This window comes from Protopterus annectens, chromosome 1.part1 (assembly GCF_019279795.1).
Source record: "Protopterus annectens isolate FY-2018-M chromosome 1.part1, PAN1.0, whole genome shotgun sequence".
NCBI classification, from domain to species: Eukaryota; Metazoa; Chordata; order Ceratodontiformes; family Protopteridae; genus Protopterus; species Protopterus annectens.
The window spans coordinates 1301439260-1301458779 of NC_056726.1; the positions used below are offsets into that span (position 1 = coordinate 1301439260).

The 19520-nt window shown below is 36.4% G+C and overlaps 1 protein-coding gene across 3 annotated transcripts in view; it reads left to right on the forward strand.

Moving 5' to 3' along the window:
* Window positions 1–12069, forward strand: part of TSEN34 (tRNA splicing endonuclease subunit 34) — a 235825-nt gene extending 223756 nt beyond the window's left edge. For all 3 annotated transcript variants that reach the window (XM_044081632.1, XM_044081641.1, XM_044081649.1), the window contains exon 5: window positions 11268–12069. In XM_044081632.1, the coding sequence (XP_043937567.1) occupies window positions 11268–11455 (188 nt within the window). In that variant the 3' untranslated portion in view covers window positions 11456–12069. The remainder of the gene's footprint in view (window positions 1–11267) is intronic.
* Window positions 12070–19520: the final 7451 nt, after the last annotated feature.

A 19520-nucleotide genomic window follows, 5' to 3' on the forward strand; every position in this document is an offset into this window, starting at 1 on the left:
TTGAAGTATTCCTCAGGTGTATGCTGATTTTACCTTGGAAACACATGGTCCGTGAAGGTCAGCTAATTGTCAAGGATGTATCCAAGATCCCACCCTTTAACACAAACTCAGGCTTGCTGACAGAGTTAAAGATAAAAGGTGGTAGTGGCAAAGCTGATGAATCTCAAACTGATATGCACAGCAGTGGACTCACATCTTGGACATAATCTGATTTTCAGAACGCTTAAGATGAATGACCTATAAGTCTTTTAGAAAGGAATACAAATTCACCATATGTTCCTGTGGTAATGAGAGGTAAAGCGAAGTGTCATCAACATAGCAATGGTAATCTAGCACCCTCTACTCTACTCTAGAGCAGGATAAACACTGTGAAAACATTGGAGTCAAGATCAAGCTCTGTGGGGGCGTGGCCAAGGATGAACACAGGATAGCAGCAGATTTCTTAAGCTCCACCAACTTAACTGCACTGACAGGAAATAATTACTTTAAAATTCAACTAATGAAATAATTTTCTTTCTAAATACGTTTGGAATATCAGTTTCTTGAATAATATCTAAAAAAGAAAGAAAATTTAAATAATTTTCCTGTCAGAAATCATCTTGGAAATTTCTCTTTCACCACCTCTGTTCAGAATGAGTTCCAGTAAGGCAAACAGTCAGGATTCCAGCATCAAGAAAGAGCTTCAGTCTTTGATATCAACTATTCAGCAACTAACAACCAAAATGGACAAACTGGATACTAAAATTGATAATTTCATAGAAAAAACTACAAAACAAATGGATTTGTTACATCAAGACTTGCAACATCAGAAAGCTCAGATTATGGGTATAGAAGAGACTGTTAATGATATGGAGAACAGAATCCAGGAAGAAGAAATTAACATTGAATTTTTACTGAAACGGAACACACACCTACAATCCAAACTTGATGACCTGGAAAACAGATCTAGACGCAATAATATTAGGATTTTTGGACTGCCAGAAAATATAGAAGGTAACAACATTACTTCCTTTTTAAATACTTGGCTTCCCAAAACTTTAGACTTATCAGAAGCATTCTCTTTTGGTATTGAAAGAGCCCATAGGTCCTTATCTAATTTTAACTCTAATAAAAAGTATCCTAGATCAGTTATAGTAAGATTTTTATCATCTTATGACAAGGAGATGGTATTAAAAACTGCATGAGCTAAAGCACGTATAAAAATTAATGAGGCAACTGTGCGTTTTGACAATGACTATTCTTCCTTGGTAATAACTAAAAGAAAAGTTTTTTTGCCATTAATAAGAGAGCTTAAGAAAGCACAGTTCAAAACTCACCTTTTATTTCCTGCCAAACTAAAAATCTTTTTACCTGATGGCCCTAGAATTTTTGAAGACTTGGACTCTGCTTTGCTGTATATTAAAAAAAAATACGATATTAGATAAAATAGAAGATATGGAATGGGCAAGTCCTTCGTTAAAGAGGATGGCAACAGGAACTTCTTGGAAGACTTCAGAGAAGCAAAAAAGACTAAAAAACAAATGACAAGTTCTATATTTTTTTTCTCTCTTTTAAACTCTTCAAATACAGTTACTGCATCTCCAGAAAACCACAAATATTTTAAAGATTTATTCAAAGTTACTTTTTTGTGTGCAAAGAACTGTTTTTGTTTCTTAAATAGTCAATCTCTCTGAGGAACAAATAACATGCTATGAATCAACTTGTTTCTCTTTGTGATAAAGAGACCTAAGGTTAGTAATTTGATACATTTCCTTCTCTTCTTGTTTTAAATAATGGCATTCTTTCTAAACTATGCATTTAGTGAGGGGTGGGGAGGGCAAGGAGAGAAGTATGATGAAAAATATGGAATAAGTGAAATAATAACTTATTAGTTCTTTAAAATTATATATGCTGTTTAAACACTGTTGCTAAATATTATACCATGACTTAATTGCTTATATATGATTTCAAATAATATGTCATGATATAACTGCAAATAATTAGAACTAAAATAGTTTTAAGTAATATGTCTCATGTTTAACTTTATTAATACAAACAGCAAGTAATATATCTTTGTAGATACTCTTTGTAGTTTCTTTTTTTCTTTCTTCTCTCTCTCTTTTTCTTTTTTTCTCTCTCTCTTCCTTTTCTTTTTTTTTCTCTCTCTTTCTCTCTTATATTTACAGTTATATGCTTCTGATAATACTGATATATGTATATAATAGGATTTGTATGAGAAAATGAAATGGGGCATATAAAAATAAGTTGTATAATATGTTAAATAACTGTAGGCTTGGTTCCACTGTCATAGAGACTGTAATGACTTGTAAAATACTTTGCGAAGGTTTTGCACTGTTTAGATTCATTTGTATTACAAAATGAATGTCAGTCACTTGCTTTTACTAAAATTCCCACCAGAATGTTAAGGGAGACAATTTGGGATGTGGGTTACCTCGTGAATAGTGTCCTCGAGTCGTTTTAAAAGCTTCAACACTCAGAATACACGCAGGGAAGCTGAATGCAGTCATTTTGAACTTTGACCCCTGATTTCACACTGACACCGCAGATTCAAGAAGAACACTGTTTCAGGAAGTAGAACTGCTGTAAATGCGACTTTGTGATGAAAAACGAACTTTATGACATCTAAATGTGAGTTATTCTTTATAAAAACTTACTTATTTAAGATGTAATTTATAAAATATAAAAGTTATAATGATTTTAAATGATTCAGTATGCCATAGTAAACAAGTGAGATATTTTAGAAGGCATAGAAGATAAAACACATATACACATGTTTTTTTGAAAGCTTACATGACTGCAGCATATTAATGTATATAAATACTTATGATTTAAACATATGTAATGTTATAAATCATTTGACTTAACTAATTGACAAGCACAAGTATCATTATGATTATATCTTAGAAGAAACTGTCATGTGCCACGTTTTAAAGCTGCAGTTCAGATATATAAAATACAGATGGCTTTCATCACAATGATAATTGACAAGCACAAGTATCATTATGATTATATCTTAGAAGAAACTGTCATGTGCCACGTTTTAAAGCTGCAGTTCAGATATATAAAATACAGATGGCTTTCATCACAATGATTTATGTATAACTAGGAATTAATATTGCTGTGCAGTATGATTTTAAAACTTATGTATGAGTATAAATATTTTGTTTAATTGGCAATAATAAGTATGAGAAGAAAGCTTTGGTGCAAGTAATTTAAAGTTTTTAAAACTGTTAACTGCATTTCTATGGCAGAAAGTAGGAATACCCTAATATATGTAATGTCTGAACCATAATAGCCTAAGTTATTGAATCCAAATGAACATAAGAACTTATTCTTACAAACTTTTAATAAACTAATATATAGATATGCCCCCCCCTTTTTTCTCTCTCTCTCTCTCTCTCTCTCTCTTCTCTGTTCCCATTATCAAGATTGTTAGAATGCTATTTTGATTATGAGTGTATTATACAAAATAGATGTACATAGTAATATGAGCTGTTTCTAAATGTTCTTATTTGTTTATATGAAGCTGATTTATAAATTGTTTAGCTTTGTCATACTAGATAATCTAATTAAATGAGGTTAACTTTAGTTAATAATAGTTAGTATTGAATTAATTTGGTGGCAGCTGAGGTACTGCTGCTTAGGATAGGGGGATAACTTGAGTGGTATGTGCTACTCAAAGTTGGAGTTCTTAACTCCAGGCTGGGTGCAATGTTTATTCCTAATATTGTTTTCACCTGTTTATTGTTGTTTGTATATAGTTCCGACATCCACATCACATTTTATAAACTCATTGTCACTACAAATAAAAGTGAAACTTATACAAAATTCCATAAGATTTTCAATAAATACAGCTATAATTAATGGTATACCTAAAGGAGGAGACATAATATCACTTATTTTGTTAATTGTTATTCTGATTATATGTTTTATATGTTTATAAAAGCTAAATGATTTCTCTAAAAGGAATTTCTTTAAGCATTAATGGATTGAATAACCCATGTAAAAGGGAAAGTTTAATGAGATACATTAATTTGCATAGGGCCAACTTAGTATTCCTTCAAGAAACACATCTCCTGATAAAGGATATTGATAAATTAGCCACTAATAAATATACAGTCTTGGTTAGTTCAGAACACACACAGAAAAAAAGAGGAGTGGCTATTTTATGGAATAAGAGTATGCTCATACCTAAAACCATTAAATCTTATAAAGATGATAAAGGAATGTTTTGTATGGTTACAATATAGATTAATGGAAAGACATATACATTTATCAATGTATATTGGATACCAGGAATTGGCATTAATACAGTGAAACACCATCTCAATACGATCATATCATTTTCTATAGGAGATATTATTTTAGCAGGTGACTTTAATTGTATCCTACATGAAAAAGATACAACTACTATAGGAAAATTACATCTAATGCAAAACATTTAAAGGATTTTGTTAATTTATATCATTTGAATGATATTAAAAATCAGATAGATTCAAAATCATTACCATACACTTTTTTTTCTAACCGATATAAAACTTATTCAAGAATAGATAGTCTTTATTACTAACCAGATGGTAACTGACTTAATTGATTCTAAAATCATTCCGTGTCCTATATCAGATCATAATTCAATTGTCTTTGAGTTTATGATAAAAAGTACTTATAATGTTCGGATCAAAAGAATACCAGCATACTTAACTCAACTAAAATACTATAAAGATTATATACTTTCAGAAGTGCAACATTTCTTAGACTTAAACACTACACCTGATGTCTCCATTGTTTATGTTTGGGATGCTTTAAAATCATATTTATACGGACAAAGTATTAGATGGTATAATAAAAGGAAATCCTGGGATAAGGAATTACTAGATATTCAAAGCAAATTAGACTCATACAAACATAATAATAAAGAAAATATTATGGACAAAAAAGTCATTGAGGAAATAAATAAATTAAATGAGAAATACAAAGAAATTTTAAAATAACATTAGAGAAATATAAGTTTTTGTCTTACTCAATAAGTCCCAAATACTTACATAGACTTAAAAATAAAACAAAAAGGTTGAATAAACAAAATCATATCAAAGAAATTTTCTCTCCAAGGAAAAAGAATGTTTCTAGTTTACCAGAAATATTAGATGAATTTAGAAATCACTTTCACAAAATTAATCATAATAACATTAACATGGATCCTAAAGATAAAATAAAGAAATTTATAACTACAAACATGAACAAAAAACTTAAACAACAGACTAAATTAATGGATAAAAATATTTCATATACAGAGGTTATTACACAAATAAACAAACTTAAATCAAACAAAGCACCAGGTAATGATGGTATTATACCAGAGATCTATAAAATTCTTCCCAAAAGTACTTACTCATTAATACATAAGGTTTTTATTTTGGCCCAAAATGAGTTAATAACTCCCCCATCTTGGCAATACACATTTATTTCACCAATTTTAAAACCCAATAAAGACCCAACCAGATGCACTTCATATAGACCTATTTCATTACTTAATGTTGACTATAAAATGTTTATGAGTATTTTTGCTGATAGATTAAAGACAATCATCCCAGGCATAATAGATATAGACCAGACAGGCTTTATTGTAACTAGAAATACTTTTGATAATATAAGGAGAATTTTAACGTTAATTGATTTTGCAAATAGGAAAAAGAAAGATTTAACACTTATTAGTCTCGATATAAGTTCAGCATTTGATTCAGTAAGTTGGGACTACTTGTTTATCTTACTGAAGTGCACAAACTTCTCTGATGCATTTGTAAATCTAATTGAACATCTATATAAAGGAGCATTGGCTTACATTAAGATAGGAACATATGTCTCACAAAAAATACCCATTTTAAAAGGTACAAAACAAGGGTGTCCACCCTCTCCACTATTATTTACTTTAATAATGGAGCCTTGGGCTAATTTGATTAGAAACAGTACTGATATAGAAGGATTTGATATAGATGAAAATACAATATCTAAAATTCAACTTTTTGCAGATGATGTTCTAATTACATCAGCAGGATCTAACTCTTTTATGCAGTCCTTATTTGATAAAATGATGGATTTTAAAAATATCTCTGGTTTAATATTCAATGAAGAAAAAACTAAAATATTACCAATATACACACAAAAAAATGTCCTCATTAATGATTTTAGCAAATATATACCCAACTCAGCTCAGATAACTTACTTAGGTATAATATTAACTAAATATATTAAATCTATTATACATAATAATTATAGTAACTGTCTTTTTAATATACAAAATCTTTTCAATAGCTGGAATAATATGTTTTTTTACCATGGAAGAGAGACTCACTATTATTAAAATGATAATATTCCCTAAGATATTATATTTAATACAATCAATAATTCTCCCACCTACAAAAATAATTATTAAGAAATTGAATTCATTAATGTTAAATTTCTTATGGGCACCTAATAGACCTAGAATTGCATTAAAGAAACATACTAATAGCTGGTCTCAAGGGGGCATTTCATTTCCAGACTTTAATTTATATACTATATCCTCTATTATAAAAGTTATTACTTTAATAGATCAGTCATATGTTGCAAGATGGAAAGATTATTGGGAACTAATTAGCATTCACTTCATGAATATCTCTTTAATACATAAAAATATTATTGTAAATAACCCCATGTTATGGTTACTAAAATAATTTTGTACTTCATCTATTACACCAAAATATATAGTTAGTTACCCATTAAACATTATTATCAGTTATCGTAATTTTATATTCATGCATCCTAAGTATAAGGAATGGAATTTTATTCTATTCCCTATAATGTATACACAAGGTATGCTTTTGTCAACCATCTCTGAAAGAACTCTTTTAGTCGCAGAGAATGATCTAAAGTATTGGTATCAGTTGCTGTCTGATAATAAAGTAAAAAATTTAGACTTCTTAAAGCAAGAATTTGATTTGAGAGAAACATGTTGGTTAGAAATTCAGACTTTTAGACAACATCTTATTAATACAATTGATTTAATGTCTTTAACAGTTAAAGAATCTGTTCCAATACTGATTGATTACTTGATATTAAATTTACAACATAGAGTTTCTGATAATTTTATGTATGTGTGAGAGCTTACCTTTATCAGAGAAGAAACTCATTACAGTTCAGATACCTATTGGAATTATTTCATTTCCATTAATGGTGAATCACCACAACAACAAGATAAACAATATATATTGGAATCTGCTTATAAAACTACTACTTCTGTTAATTGGAGACTATTTACTTGGAAATTTTTACATAGATCTTTCTATACACCTTTAATGATGAATAAAATAAATAATAAAGACAACTTATGTAAAAGATGTAATGTAGAAATAAATGCTGATTGGGCACATATGTTTTATGACTGTATAAAATTGAAGGAATATTGGAAGTTAATCAATTATTTTTTGCAGGCCCTTTTCACAGATAATTTTATTGTTTCTAAATCACTTATATTATTTAACACTCCTGTTCCTAAAAGTGTTAAAAAAGTTAAACTTCCCTTATTATGGTCTATTCTAGCAGTGGCTAGAAAAATAATAACCAGAAATTGGATTTCAGATACCCCTCCTTCATTTAATGGATTTAAAAATGTTATGACAGAAGTGTGTGTTATGGAATTGATGACAATAAAATCAAGAACTACTAGAAAACATCTTATTATATTATATGGGATACTTTGCAAAACCTGTTAAAAAAATCTTAGTTTCAATAGTAAGACATTATAGTTTAATCAATTGATTTGATTTGTAGTGGATGTCTCTGTAAATACTTTGGTTATTTTATTGAATGTTATAACTATTTCTATTTTAATTGTTTGTATAAAATTGTTATGATATTTATTTTGTATGTTAAAACAATAAACTTGTTTTAAAAAAAAAAAAAGATCAAGCTCTGTGGCATTTTATGTATTCACCATAACATTGCATCTATGTTGTTCGTTTTCATACTTTCTCAGCCTTTGGGTATTGTATCCAGCTTCATCCACTTCTCTGACTTTAGATCTGTAGCTCAAGCTCATCCCCTTACCCATAATCCTCTCTCAAACCCCAGATTACCTCAAATCAAGTCTGCCCTTTGATATCAATATATATAAAAGAAACCATTCTATAAATGCCTAGAAACATGACAGGAAAGGTATCCAAAGCTGTGAGAGGGAAATAGCAAAGAGTAAATACCTCCCCTGTCATTATCAGGAAACCATATGGGTATCTTCTTTCAGAAGAAGGGGGAAGGAGGGGATAAGTTGAGGAAGGATGAAAACAGACAACACAGAATGCATTGTTTTGGTGAGGTTACATTTAAGTGCCTCAGCACGTGAGTCTGATATGCCTGTTTTGAATTGCGTGATGGGTGCAGTGTGTGTGTGAGCTACTGGCAACCTGATTGACATTAAGAATGCTTTTATGTGAGAGCTTTGTCTCCAGTAATCTCTCTAACATACCATATCATTTTGTTTGAGAATGAACTGGTTGTTAGTAAACATGAGACAATTTCAACACTGCCTCAAGATGCCCATATCTACCAAGCTGGTAACAGAGATATGGAACTCTTAGCTGTTTACTAGCAAAATTAATCATTCCACAAAAGACAGTGCTGCACTAGATAGCAAAATCAGTGACAGTAAAGAGGAGGAGGAGTTGTAATGCCTTGCATTCTTATTTTTAATTTGCTCACATTCGTATGTGAGAGAGTGTATGTAAGAGAGGGAGAGGCAGACAGAAAGAGCCCAGCTTTAGATTTTTTTTTTATTTTATTTACCATTTGTTGACTGGAGTAGAGTACTGATCCAGGTAGACTATTTCAGGCTCAGCCTGGAAAAAGTGAGTACAAAGTAACCGTAGACAAAGAAGTAGTTTGCAGTACAGATGAAGAGTATACAAATACATACAATATTAAGCATGCAAAAACATTATTACAAAATTACAGAAATCTAACATAGTGGGAGTCTTGTATAGTGTCCATACAAAACTATTATAACAACGTTGTGAAATCCGTCTAACAAAGTTTGAATATAATATTGAGATATAAAGAAGTCTATTTACAGAGTTATTGTAAGCTAATTTGAATATATATATAAGGATGATAAGGTGGAGGATGGGTAGAACATCGATAAAAGTACAGTAGAGGGCGGTGCATACTGTGATAGTGGTTTGGAGAGTAAAGAGGGGGTACAGGCTAGAGAGATGGGGGGGTTAATCTAGCATGCATGTCTTAGTGTTAAGGTATAATATAAAGATTAGAAGGTACGACAGAGTGAGTCTTAAGTAGTGCCTTGTGAAGAAATGCATTTACAAGCACCTCTTGTATGCAGTTTGCAGTTTTTTTTCTTCAGTTGATCTAAAACTGGGGAAAGAGGTGATTTTAGCTTTGCAAGGAGTGATGATTTCTGTGTTTGAGGTGCCACTACTGAGAAGCTGTGGTTGGTGTAATGGAGTTTTGTGAATGGTTTGGAAGGGGGGAGATTCAAAGGAAACTTTGTCATTTAGGAAACACAAGTACACCTAAATGAAATTTTGAGTGTCAGCTCTTACAAGAGAAAACAAACACAAAAAAACAGACATGATAGGTTTTAAAAAATAAACAATAACTATAGTACATAATTGTCTAGGTAGCGGACACACATTCTTGTACACTATATAAACTGGACAACTGTGACTACTAGATGATTAACACATGAAAAGAAAAGTACACTAGATGCATGAATTGGGTTGGGAGGGTGGCCTAATGGTTAAGGTGTTTGCCTTACAAACACAAGGTGCAGGGTTTGAGTCTCCCAAGGGATAATTGGCTAAGCTTAAAATGGCTCGCAAGGGCAGCTAGCTTAGTACTAATCTATGAACCTATGAACCTAAGTGAGACTGGGTGATATTGCACATAAGGAAGTGTATCTAATTGCACTTGAAAGAGAATATATTAATGTTAGTATGCAGCAAATAGAATTACTGTATGGGAAAAAAAAGCAAAAGAATGAGAGCGTAGCGGTCTGTTACAGTTTTGATACATCCAAATTTATGCCTGCAGTAATGAGTCTTAATGCATTTGGATAAAAACTGGTCATTAATCTGAAGGTCTTGCAGCAGATACGCTGTAACCTTCTGGCTGATGCAAGTTTAGTGAACCAACCATACGCTGGATGAGAAGTGTCACTCAGTATTTTGTGGGACCTCTTTTTACATCTCATTTCAAAGAGCTCCTATAAGGTGGCAAAACTAGTGCCCACAATCTTTTCTGCTGTTCTTATTGTACTTTGCAGCTTCTTTCTGCCATTGTGCTGTTACTGAACCATACAGTGCAGTTAGTGGTGATAATGCTCTTGATGGCTGGCTCCTCTGTAGAAGTTATTTAGAGCATTCATAGAAAGCTTTGCTTTTCTCAGCCTTCTTAGGAAGTGCAGTCGCTGGTGGGCTTTATTTATTTATTTATTTATTTTTTTTTATTAACTGGCCTGTATTTGTACTCCAAGAAAGATCCTCTGATATATGTACTCCTAGGAAGTTTGCAGTTTGGACTCTCTCCATTTCTTCATCGTTAATCTTCAGGGGCAGATGCATGGCAGCGCTCTTTATGAAGTCAATAATAACTTATTTTGTTTTATTGACGTTCAGGTCCAAATTTTTGTTATTGCACCATTCAGTCAGGGAGCTGACCTCATTCCTATACCCACTCTCATCATCACCACTTATGAGTCCCACCACTATGGTGGCATTTGTGAATTTGATGATGTGGTTGTTGCTAGCTTTCAAAAGAGCAGTGATGGGTAAGGACTGTGAACAGTAGAGGACTCAGCCCACAACCCTGGGGTTACCCGGGTGTTGATTGTAATGCTCTCTGAAGTGTTGTTACCAGCACAGGTCCTTTGTGGTCTTCCAGTCAGAAAATTGTGGATCCATTTGCACAGCCCTTTATGCCAAGGTTGATTACCTTGTCTGTAAGGAGAGGATTATGATCTAAGGTTGTCGAATGATGTTCTTTGAGAGAGGTAGCTGGAGAGAAAAAAATGAGAGTCTTAGTGCAAGAATGTAGATAAGGCAGGCTAGGTTTCAGTAGTGTTTACCACTTTTAGGTGTGTTATCTCTGTAGATTACTTAAGTCTTGTTTGTACTGCCATGAATCAGATCATAATACTGTGATCGAGATAGTTGCATGTTGTTTATAAATTCTAGAATTTGTTTTGCTGTTTCTGATTCATTTCTTTTTGTTGTTTTATGTAGGTGACCCCTTAAGATTCCATGCCCACTACATTGCTGTATGCTGCCCTTACAAAAAGCGAATTCCAGTGTATAGCCTTATTGCCATGGGACGTTTAGGAACTAATGTGAAGAAGACTCTTCTACTTTGTTCAGTCGACAGTAATGGAGATGTTACTTATACATCACTGCAGTGGACAGGATTCCAGTGATATTGGATAAATGGTGTCACTATTCTTGGACAAAGAAAAAAGTGCATTTTGAAGTTTCCCATAAGTTGAGTAAATATGGACTAAAATAAAGCACTGGTCTTTCTGGTGTAAGAGTGCACATATTGAGAATGATGAAATAGCTGTAACATTTTCCTTATTGTAGCAAATAGTATATGTAGTAGCACAGTGAAACTACTATTGCATCTTCTTGCAGATCAGGTAGCACCTTACCTGTAATCATGCATTCATCCTTTAGGACCCATCCCCAGAGGACTTTAACGGACTGTATTTTTGAGTCATGTAGTATAATGAAAATTATTATTTCTGCTACCAGTTTTGCATGTTTGAATCTCAGAAAGTATTTTGTGTTAAATGTTGGACATTTATTAATTTGTTTTACTTCCTTTTACTGTATTGTTTCTTTTTTTAGCTATGAAAAAACGTGGTATGTGCTGCCAGTGAATTTCTGTCTAATTGATACAAATCTGAAAACTATGTTGTTGAACAGTGCAATGCATATCGGGTACGTAACTGAGTTAAAGCTACTAAAATGTATTCACAGAATAGTCCTAGAATACAGCGCAAAGCTGCTCAAAATTGACTGGCTAACTAGATTGTGTACCATTTCCTGTTGTTTTTGTTTTTTTTTGTTTTTTTTGCAGGTTCATAGGTTAGTACTAGGCTAACTGCCCTTGCGAGCCATTGTAAGCCTACCCAATTATCCCTTGTGAGAATTGAACCCTGCACCTTGTGTTTCTAAGGAAAACACCTTAACCATTAGGCCACCCTCCGAACCCCTATATATGCGTCAGTCTTAGGGAGAATGGGTGAAAAGGTCACTGTATTACTTTTTAGATGCTAAAACAAACCAGGAGGACGGTTTGACCTATCCCTGCAAACAGTTAAGCACTTGAGGAAAGTACCTGTCAAGTATATTTTAGTCAAAAAGTCTAATTCTGCTGTTTGTAACAGACAAGTCCATGAGGTACAGATTCGTTGGCAGCTAGCGAATCAGAAACCCTTGTCCTTTCAGAGCTAGAGATGGTTTTGGGTCAGAGTTGTGACTTCCAGCAAAGTGCCACATCTTGGGAGTCGATAATATATAATTAGGGGAGCAATACAGCATCTTGTAAGGGGAGAGTGTATGTGTGTTTGTGAGGTGAGCTTGGTCTTCCTTCCAAAATGCATAGTGGGTGAGAGGATTTGTGTTAGATGTAGGTGAATCATACTTTTTGTGAATGTTGTTTTGACCGGTAAGCATATATGGACTGATGTACTTTCTCTCACTGATAAGCTCTTGGCATGTACAGACCCTGTAGACACATATGCTATGTTCTGAAGGTGACCTGGTAACTTTTTTATTCTCCAGCACTTGCTGTATTTAGTAGCTGCCACAAATTAATGTACAGCAGTATGTTCTGATTACAGAGAAGTAGATGTGCTGTTTTGCATCTCCTAACTGAAGTCCTTTGTCTGTGATGACTGCACAGTCACTTGTAATTTATGAACCGATCATTTTCTAGTCACAGTAAAGTGCACTGTTTACCCCCCCACACGCATGCATAAATATATATATATATATATATATATATATATATATACACACACACACATATATATATATATATATATGTATATATATATATGGGTGTAGGTTAGAAGATCGACGGGTGAGATAACCGACAACGCATGAGCGGGCGCCAGATGATCGACACTCGGAAGACCGACGCTATGGATGAAAACTCCGACGCTAGGGATAGTGAGTTGGAAAGAAGGCTGTGTAAGTATGCAGTGGTGACGGACGTTAGGGTGCGACTAAGGTAAGTGTGGATAGTGACAGTCTGTGGGGATAGGGGTGGGTTAAGTGAGTTAGGGTTAGGGCGCGGGTTGGGTAAGTGAGCGGTAGTGGTATTTTTTGGGTTAGGGGCGGGTTAAGTGAGTTAGGGTTAGGGCGCGGGTTAGGTAAGTGTGCGGTAGTGGCAGTTTTTTGGGTTAGGGGCGGGTTAAGTGAGTTAGGGTTAGGGCACGGGTTGTGTAAGTGTGCGGTAGTGGTATTTTTTAGGTTAGGGGTGGGTTAAGTGAGTTAGGGTTAGGGCGCGGGTTAGCTGAGTGTGCGATAGTGACGGACCTTAGGGTAAGGGTTTGGGTTAGGGTTGGACGTAGTTGTGTGTGTGAGGTTTAGTGTGGGTTTGTGAGGATTTTGGTGTGCTTGTGTTCTGTGTGTGGTTTTTGGATAAGGGGATGTGTTTTGTTAGTTGATTGTTGTTATTGTGGTGTGTGCAGTGTGTGGGCAGTGTGTGGGGTTTCGTGTTTGTGGACCCGTCGGTTACTTGTTTGTCGGGCATGTGAGGTGTCGTGTTTATGGTTTGTCGATAATGTGGTGTCGATGTTTTTGTTGTCGGTGAGAGTGGCTGTCGATCTTATGACCTAGAACCATATATATATATATATATATATATATATATATATATGTAGTTAACAAGTAGAAAGAATTGTTAATTTATCAATTTATCACTGAGTTAAGAAAGGATGCAAAACTTAAGTGGCATGGTTTCACAACATGTATTAAGTCAGCACTAGCTTTTTACATTTTGTCATGATATGGTTTATTGTGGAGTACCAGATATGGGACATTTGAAACGGCTAGTTAGCGGTAATCCTTTAGAAATGTGTACAGTACTGGCTTCAAGTGGAAGTCATTAAATAAAACCTCAACAGAGAAATGTATGATCAGGCCTGTGATCATTTTGTGTGTTCAAGAAACGGATGTCAAGAAATTCACCTTGACACCAACGCAAAGCAAGTCTGAAGAGATGAATCTTAACATCATGTCAAGAACATACATATCGATATGATTTGGGGACCTAGTCATAATTCTTTTTAGTACATGGAACTTATGCTTCCATGATCTACTGCTGGTTACAGGAAAAAAATGTAGGAACATAAATTGTTTTATGGCATTGAAAGCTGCAACTTACAGAGGGCTATTACACAGACATCAGACAAGTGAAATGTCCAGATGTTACTTCACTCTGCCACACTGATGTGTCTGTATGTAAGACAGCAAAGCATATTACAACTTGTAAAGCTAAGAAAATGCTTCTGACACTTCTCTGTGTTGGTTACTGTTAATGCTGTATTGTGAAACTTGAGCATAAAAGCATTGAAAGGTGCTTAAACTTTAAGTGCCTTATTTTCTTTCCAAAAAAGTTGCTTAATAAAATTGTCTACTCCACAAATTCAGTGCATAATTGCAGTGCTGTATGCACTGCACTCTGTTTATGTTAAAATGAAAAATTGTTTAAGCTGTGTTACGAAGCTCTCTCTATTCAAATTATGTTAAAAGATAACTGCTAGTCAGATATTATGCCGTGTGGCTCATAAGCTATTTTCTGACATAAAAAGTTATGATGACATCATATCAGCAGCATAACATGCAGTTTATTAGCTTTGTGGTGCCAAATAAGATTGCCCCCCCCCCACCAATACTGCAGTAGACCTTAGCCTGTATAGGTTGTTTCTAGCCTAGGAAACAACTGGCCAGCTTCAAAAAAACTGGTGACTGGCTAATCTTCTGGAAGCAAATCAACTGTCACAGAAAAACTTTCTTAGAACTTTCTTGCCGTATCGCAAAGCATCTCTTAGCCTTCACAGGAGCAGCAGTTAACAGTATTGTTTCTGGCTAATAAATCCCTGCGGGGAACCCCTCAACTCATTGACTATTGCCCTTTTTTGAAAAAAAAAAAGGCAGTTTTTCATTTTTTTTTTTTTTTTTTTTTTTTTTTTTTTTTTTTTACTAAATGTGGTAATCCCCTTTTAAGAAACCTGGTAATTGTTTTCACAGTATTAGAAGTTTCCTGTCAGGGAGTGCTATTTTTGGTAAGTGATTTTATATAAGCTGTATAAAGTAACTCAGGCTAATAAATTTATTTTCTCTCGCTTTAGGTCAGACCCAGCTGACATTTCAAGTGAATCTCATACTGGCAACAGACTGGTTTTCAATACCAACCCTTCAGTTGATGAGGAATTTAAAATGTTGTACAGTATAGGTAAGAGTGTTTTCTTCTTCCACTTTAGCCTTCAGAATTTTGAATTACAAAGTATATATGTGGAAGTTTATGTTGTGTCATATGGACAGTCTGTGGGACTAGGCTTTCATTTTCCCTCCAGAAGAAAGCTCTTTTCTGTACCAAACTATTTCTACCCTTTCTCAGGTGTATAAACATGATTATACAGATGTTGTGTCTAGGGCCACTGTTACTGGTACAGAGTTAAGAAGATATGACTGGATCAATAACTGTTTGCTGATAAAGTCTGAAATCTTTGATTCAGCTTTAGGTAAAGCAGTATTGCTTGGCTCTTCTGCTACCTATGTTCTTAAACAATATGATTAAAGAGGAAAATGAATTCAGGGAGCTTCTAAGGTACTTCATATCCCCAATTGGTTGGGAGGCTGGTGTAATGGTCAAGGTGTTTACCTTATAAACACAAGATGCAAAGTTTGATTCTTACATAGGGTAATTAACTAGGCTTAAAGTGGCCCACAAAGGTAGTTAGCCTAATACTAATCTGTGAACCTATGAACCAATACAAATCTTATAGGCTCCTCTTGCACAAAAACTATACAAGACCAGTCCTTTTCTGGAAAACAAAAAAAAAAAAAGAGAGAGAGACATGGCCAGAGAGTAACAATAAAAAAGGGTCTTTTCAGAAAAAGGGACACACAATGCAAACTGATTATGCCAACTTTCCTTGCCCTTTTCTCCAGCCAGTATCTCTGCAGATCTGTCCCAAATCTGTCCCTCAACATTCCTATGTGGCAAAAGACAGTTTCAGACTCCCAAGTGTCAGAAATGTTGCAGCATCGATACAAATGGCACTGGATATGGTAATCTCATTTCAGGGGTATACCTTCCCAACCTTGAACAGAACTTTTTCTTCAGGTTCTTCTGTCTTTACATGCCCACGGAGTCCTAGAACCAGCACCTTTAAGTTAAAGGGACAAAGGCTTCTATTCTATTTCTGGTACCAAAGAAAGAGGCCTCTTGGAGACCAGTATTAGAGCTTTCATTTCTAAATTTCTGCCTGAAAGTGACCTTACAAAACTGGTCGTTTGTCATGCCACAAATTACTTGATAAGGCTAGACCTAAAAGATCCTTAGTACCATATTCCCATAGCATAAGCTTCAAGAAATTTAAAAGTTCTCTGTTTTCTGAGTCACATTATCAGATCTGATGTTGTTCTTTTCATTCTTCCTCATAATTGGGTCACAGAGCTTGTGTGCGTGCGTGTGTGTGTGTGTGTGTGTGTGTATATACATACACACACCAGTCATTGTGCGAAGGTGGTTCAATTCCAGGGCCATAGCTGACCATAAAAACAAGTTAATCTTGAAATGACCTTTGCCTTCTGATTCCGTCTGTCCAGGGGCTTAAACGCCCTCCAAGGTTGTGGTAGGGTCTTTGGACCACAAGAAATACCTGCACAAGCCATTCCAGGCTTCTTCAAAGCCACTATCCAAACTTCATAGGCCCTCGGATCTGACGTTTCAGGATCAGAGGCTTGCATCTGCTCCAGTGGATCTGAACCACTCCTTGGATCCTGTCACTGGCTCTGTTTCTTACAGCCCTTCGAGACCATCCATTTTGGCATTGGATCCTCAGTTCTTGGATCTGAGAGCATGGAGCAGGACCCCAGAATAGATTGGAGTCACCTACTTTGCTTTCCAGCCTCCTGCAGATACTGTCCAGACATTCCAGATTGGCCTCAGTAGTTTCCTCGAGGTCTTCTAGGAGCTTATCAGAAATCGACATGGACAGAATGATAAGGAAGAGTCTCAAGACTCCGGTGCAGATGGGGCTCTTAGCCTCTCTATCCCCTCTGTGATCGGTGAGTGTTCCTACAACCATACAGTCTCCTTCTTTGATCCGACCACTGACTTCGGAGCCCCCCCAAGAGTGCTAGTGTCAGATCCGAGGAGGCTTTCCTGTTCTACTCCGACCATTACCCTGACTACTTCGGCTCTGGTGTCTTCGGGTCTTGGATCTGGGAGGTCGCCATCAGCTGCATGAGGAGGGCTTTGGGTCTGACCTTGTTAGAGCTGCCCCTTCCTCTTGGGGCTTCAGCGCTCAACAGTTCGGATCTAATCCCAATTGGAGGCTGGGGACTGGGGGTTTTCTACCTTTTCTTCTTTGGTTGCTTCGGCATCAAGGGAGTTGGGGAGGGACTCGGCAGGTCTCTTCAGCTTACCAGTTCGAGGAAAGGGATTTCTCTTCTAGAGTTCTGGCTCTGATCATCACCAGAGGACATCTCCTTTGGAGACATTTTGGAAATTTTGAAGCCAAGAGGTGATTTGTCAGTCCAAATTACTTCTACTGAGGAGGCTGTATTTTTGGAGGTTTTCAGGACGGGCCCATCTACATCTTTGGTGACTCCCCCCACCCCCAGCGGACGAACTCATCAACCTTTTGTCTCACCAGGCCTGGAAGGAACCGGGCACAGTAGAACCTTTCCCAAAACAACCAGACAAGTTTTTCTCCCCCGCCCCCCCAAGGACTGACCACATTTGACAAAGGGTATACCAGTTGATGTCATGGTTGTGTCGGCAGCTCCCAGAATGGAACTAGCAGAACAGAGCGCCCTTGTCCGTCCACCAAACAGGGAGTCCATGGCAATGGACAGACTTGGAAAGCACATTTACACCTTGGCCACCTTGCCACTCAGAGTTTGAAATTATCTGGCTCATTTTACCCGGTTGCAGAGAGATCTGGTCAAAAAGTTACCTGACTCTCTGGGGAGGAATTTTAGACAGCGTCTCCCCGACTGGCTACTCTTTCCTCCCTAATTCCTCCATAAGGCTCACCTCCCATTCCATGGAGGGTGTCTCACTGGCTGCCGGCTCAGGTGTTAGATTAGAAGACATGCCTGTATGAGACTTTTTGATTTTGCTGAAGCCCTCAAGGCATCATTAGTTAATGCTCCCTTTGATGGCTCTTCATTGTTTGGGCCTTCTGTTAAAGATACCCTAACCTGCAGTGAACAAGAAGGAAAGACCCTCTCTGCCATTAGTGTCAAGTTTTCTACCCCTCAGCATACTTTCTCTAGAAATCAGTGAGGTGGCAAGAAAACCTGGTTCTGGAAATCCCAAGTGTCTTTCCAGGATCAAAGTGGAAATTCTTCCTCCAGATTAAGAGGGGGAAGATGTTCTTCTTGTTTCACTGTTGCAGTCATTACATTTGGGTTATCTGCTTGCAGGTAGCCCTCAGTTGGCCTGATTAACAAAGTCTTGGGTCCTGCGTCAGTTGCGGTCCCTTCTTCCATTATGTCAGGGGTATAAAACATGCAGCCAACGCCATTACATCCGTCTTTCTTGCCGTGTGGTGCCCGAAGCAGAAGCAGTTCCCAAGTGCCAGTTGGTCGACTCCTGAAGATGTCCTTCAAGAATGCAACTGCAGTCCTGACATATGGGTTGTCCTGCCTCAGGCAGCCCTTCAGTCGGCCAGATTCCAAAGTCTGGGTCCGGCATCGGCCGATGTCGCCTCCTCCCCGACGTCAGAGCGGCTGGGGTATAAAGGCATCAGCCGACGCCATCTTCTTCAGTCTTTCTTGCCGCGCGGTGCCCGAAGCAGAAGCAGTTCGCAAGTGCCGGTCGGTCAGCTCCTGTGTTTCAGTTACCGAAGTCATCTTAAAGCTAAGTACCCCATTGGGGAACATTTTTTCTTGCCTCAGCCGATGTCAGAACAAATTGAGAAAGTTTATAATTGTTTGTCTTGTGGTAAACAAATACCTGATAAGGACTTCCATTCTTACTGCCTCCCTTGCCTGGGCCCAGACCACGATGTCTCAGCCTGTGCTGCCTGTGCTTGCTTTAATAAGCGCACTCTCAGGCGCCGGGCAGAGTTTGCCGAAGACTTTTTTGAAGAATCCTACGCTTACAACATGCCGTCGGAACAACCGACAGCACAAACTACCAAAAAACGTAAGGACCGGGACCGACATCCTCGGCCCGCGTCTTTCACAGATATAACGCCTAAGCCCTCCGCGAGTGCTTCGGTCCCTTCGGAA